Source organism: Neophocaena asiaeorientalis, unplaced genomic scaffold (assembly GCF_003031525.2).
Source record: "Neophocaena asiaeorientalis asiaeorientalis breed wild unplaced genomic scaffold, Neophocaena_asiaeorientalis_V1.1 scaffold293, whole genome shotgun sequence".
Taxonomy (NCBI): Eukaryota; Metazoa; Chordata; class Mammalia; order Artiodactyla; family Phocoenidae; genus Neophocaena; species Neophocaena asiaeorientalis.
In genome coordinates, this window is record NW_020173920.1 from 3,375,283 (window position 1) to 3,378,724 (window position 3,442).

General features: G+C 42.1%; 1 protein-coding gene across 4 annotated transcripts in view; it reads right to left on the minus strand.

The window, feature by feature from the left end:
• Positions 1-3,442, minus strand: part of APOD (apolipoprotein D) — an 85,366-nt gene that overhangs the window by 11,771 nt on the left and 70,153 nt on the right. For all 4 annotated transcript variants that reach the window (XM_024752087.1, XM_024752085.1, XM_024752086.1 and 1 more), the window contains one exon: positions 2,374-2,548. In XM_024752087.1, the coding sequence (XP_024607855.1) occupies positions 2,374-2,415 (42 nt within the window). In that variant the 5' untranslated portion in view covers positions 2,416-2,548. The remainder of the gene's footprint in view (positions 1-2,373; positions 2,549-3,442) is intronic.

Genomic DNA, 3,442 nt, shown 5'->3' on the forward strand with positions numbered 1-3,442 from the left:
CTGCTGTTGAGGGTATTTTTCATAGATGCTGTACATTTAACCAGAGAAGGACCAGTAGCTGACTTGTAATTGTGCAAAAAGCATTTGAGCCCAGCACCCTTGGGCGTGGAAGCTTCTTTGAGGAGGGGCAGTGGGCAGGGGTGAGGGCTGCTGTGCTGTTCACAGGGTAGGAGCCTGGGCTGCTCCCTGCTTCTTCACTGACTTGCTCTCAGTCTGTTCTCCTCCTTGTGACTCCTTGCCTGTAGCGGCACGGGAGCTATTTCCAATGCTTTGCTTTGCCTTTCTGCCTGTGATGAAGAGGACTGAATCAATGCAAGCAAGATGTTCTCAGATCTGAATATTTAAAAGGATGTGTCATAACAGGAATAATTATAACCACTTTCTTATGAATCTCTAAACCTCCAAATAACCTTTAATAATCAATAGCTTTTCTTCTGGAAGTTCTGTTGTCCGTTTTTCAAAAGAACAGTTACCTAATGAGTAAAAGCTGATGCGAGGTTGGGGGGAGGAAAGGTGGTCCCTGAGTCCCTGCCTTGAGCACGTCTGCTGTGGGGCCCTTTCCTTAGTCTCTGAGGCTCCACTTCCCGTCAGCCCCTACCACCAGGTAAACAACACTTGTCTTAACCTTTTGGGGGATGATGGATGCCAAAATCCAGCCTAAATCCACAAAAATTTGCATTTCTTTCCAAGAGGTTCTTAGAACTACTGAAGTTCTGCTTTGGGCCCCTAGTAGGCTCCAAGCTCAGTGCCTTGCCCAGGAATTCTAAGCCCAGAGGATGGCCACACATTCTACAGGCACCCCCTCCCCCAAACAGGACAGGACCTTAGAGGTCATTTATCCAACCCCACCCCTCAGGTGTACAGATGGGAAAGTTGAGGCCCAGAAGGGGCAGAGCGCTGGGACTCGGGCCCCATCTCCACTTCTCCATTCTGTCCCAACCCTGAGCCATGCTTCCTTCTGTGCTCACCTTCGGTGGCTTCAATAAACACCTACCTCTGTACCTGATAAATCTCATTTCACCATGTGACAGCCCCACCAAAAGTCAGTTTGCCGTCTTACTCTGACAAATATCTTGTTACAGAATGTTCTATTGTGGGCTGAAACATGTTCTTTAGCTCTGTAGGAGGATTTCAGAGCAAAACTAATTCCCCTTGCCTGCTACCCTTCCAAAGATGCCTCTTTATTGCAGTACTTTTATTCCTATGATGAAAACTTTTTGTGAGAGGAAGAGTCGATAACATCCATCATTTTTTTGCATTCTTCTTCACCCAGTGCTTATTGAGCACCTTCTGAGGGTAAATCACATTATTAACATATATCTATGAACTTGGGTATGCATGACTTATTTTTGCATTGTCTCCTAATACTAATGGGAAGACTGTCCTAACGAGGAGAGTTTAAATACTTAAAAAAAAAGATATAATTTAAATATTATTTTAACTAAATATTAAATAATTAAAAAATAATTCTACTAAGGTTATGGTGCATCCACACGGGGCCAGAATTGACTCTGTGGACCACTGCTCACACTCACTGAGCTTCTCCAGGGAGGAGCCCTGGCTTCAGTATTTTATATGTGCATTGAATCTTCACAACACCCTAACTGGAAGTGTCCTGTGCTGACAGTTCTCTGTGTACTCAGTGAGGTTACTTCCTGACAAGCGGTGAAGCCAGAACTTAAGTCAGGTTTCCTAAGAGTCTACACAACTGCATGTTAGCCTGGACCTGGTGCCTGGTCTCAAGGAGCTGCAGAATATTAAGGACTAGGCTTTTAGATTTCACGTGACCAAAAAAAAAAAAAATACATTTCCAAAAATAAATGGGTCTTAAAAACCATTTCGCTATCGAATCTAACAAGAAAACATATCTTCTGAAGAAAATATTTTTGTATTTTCTATTACTTTAATTTAATAATAATTAATTCTATTAATATTAAATGCATTTTCTATTCACATAGTGCATTCCAATTCACTTTTCGGTCAATTTTACTGTAATGCACAGTGGATAACAACCCCCTGAGAATTCATCTATCACAGTATTGGTGTATGGAACAATTCCTCATTGTCTCATATAGTATAGAGGGGGGTGCGTAGTGCCAGCAGAAGACTTTGAGGTGAGTCAGCACTGCGTTGGCAGCATTTGTTGATGGTCTTATCTGAACTTCAGTTTCCTCATCTGAAAAATGGCACTAACAATATCTTCTTCGTAAGGTTGTTTATGGAAAAATGAGACCAAGTCGGCAAAGCAACTGGCCAAAGGCCCTCAGTTGTGTTAGTTACAATTTTTAGCTGAAAAGGGGCAATGAAAACTCAAGACTGTCTCTATTTTAAGCATTATTTATCATAAATGAAAATTAATACCACAGTACATACCTTTTTTATCAAGATGAAAGCAGTTTCCACATGCAAAATCATCCAATTCGAGACGCCTTCTCTTGGTGACTGGCTTCTCCCAAGCTATTTTATAAGCTTCTCAGGTCATTGATGTTTAATTTTAATGCATGCCACACCCCCTCCAGTTCAGGAAGGCTGGCCTAAAAGCTTCGCTCTGTATGAAACACAAAGATGGGATGTTATGTTCATCTCCCTCCCCCAGTTTCCTTCACAGCTGCTCCCTGAAGAAGAAACGAGATATTGTTTGTGTGTGTGTGTGTGTGTGTGTGAGAGAGAGAAAGACAAAGTGCATTTCATTCAAAACATCTTTTTTGCTGTGTGGATTTTCTAATTTAACTTTCTCAGTCAGAATGCACTTTTAAGTTCCAGTAAGATGAGTTTCAACATGTGTTCAAACATCTGTTATTTATTTTTCATTTTTGTGTAAATGAAAAAGCAACATTCACATTTCCTGAAAATGGAGCCTGAATTCCACCCATGTGGTCCCTGGCCTGGAACATGACGCAGGCAACAGAGAGAAGGTTAGCAAACAGAGCTGGCTTTCTGTGTGATCCTGGGCAAGCCACCCACTTCTCTGAGCTTCAGTCTCCCCACTGTGAAGGATAGACTGTCATTTCTGTCCCCGCCAGAGTTGGGTGTGTAGGGGCTAAAAGCTGAGAACACCAAAGGTGTCTTCTGCACTCCTCTCTCTTGAGTCTTGGATGACTCTCCCAGCTACATATTCTAGGCAGCCCGTTCTGCTTGGGGTGGGAGTGGGGACGGGGAGCAGATTTAAGCCCAGGGGCACTTTTGGTTGGGCCTCGTCTCTCTGTGGAATGAACAGCTTTGGAAAGACCCTTAGGCGTTGGATTCTGTGCCTTTGTGATAGGCAGAAGGTTTTAAAATTTTATTTTATTGAAGTATAGTTGATTTACAACGTTGTGTTAATTTCTGCTGTACAGCAAATTGGCTCAGTTATAAAAATATATATTCTTTTCCATTATGGTTTATCATGGATATTGAATATAGTTTCCCCTGCTATACAGTAGGACTTTTTTTTTTTTTTTTT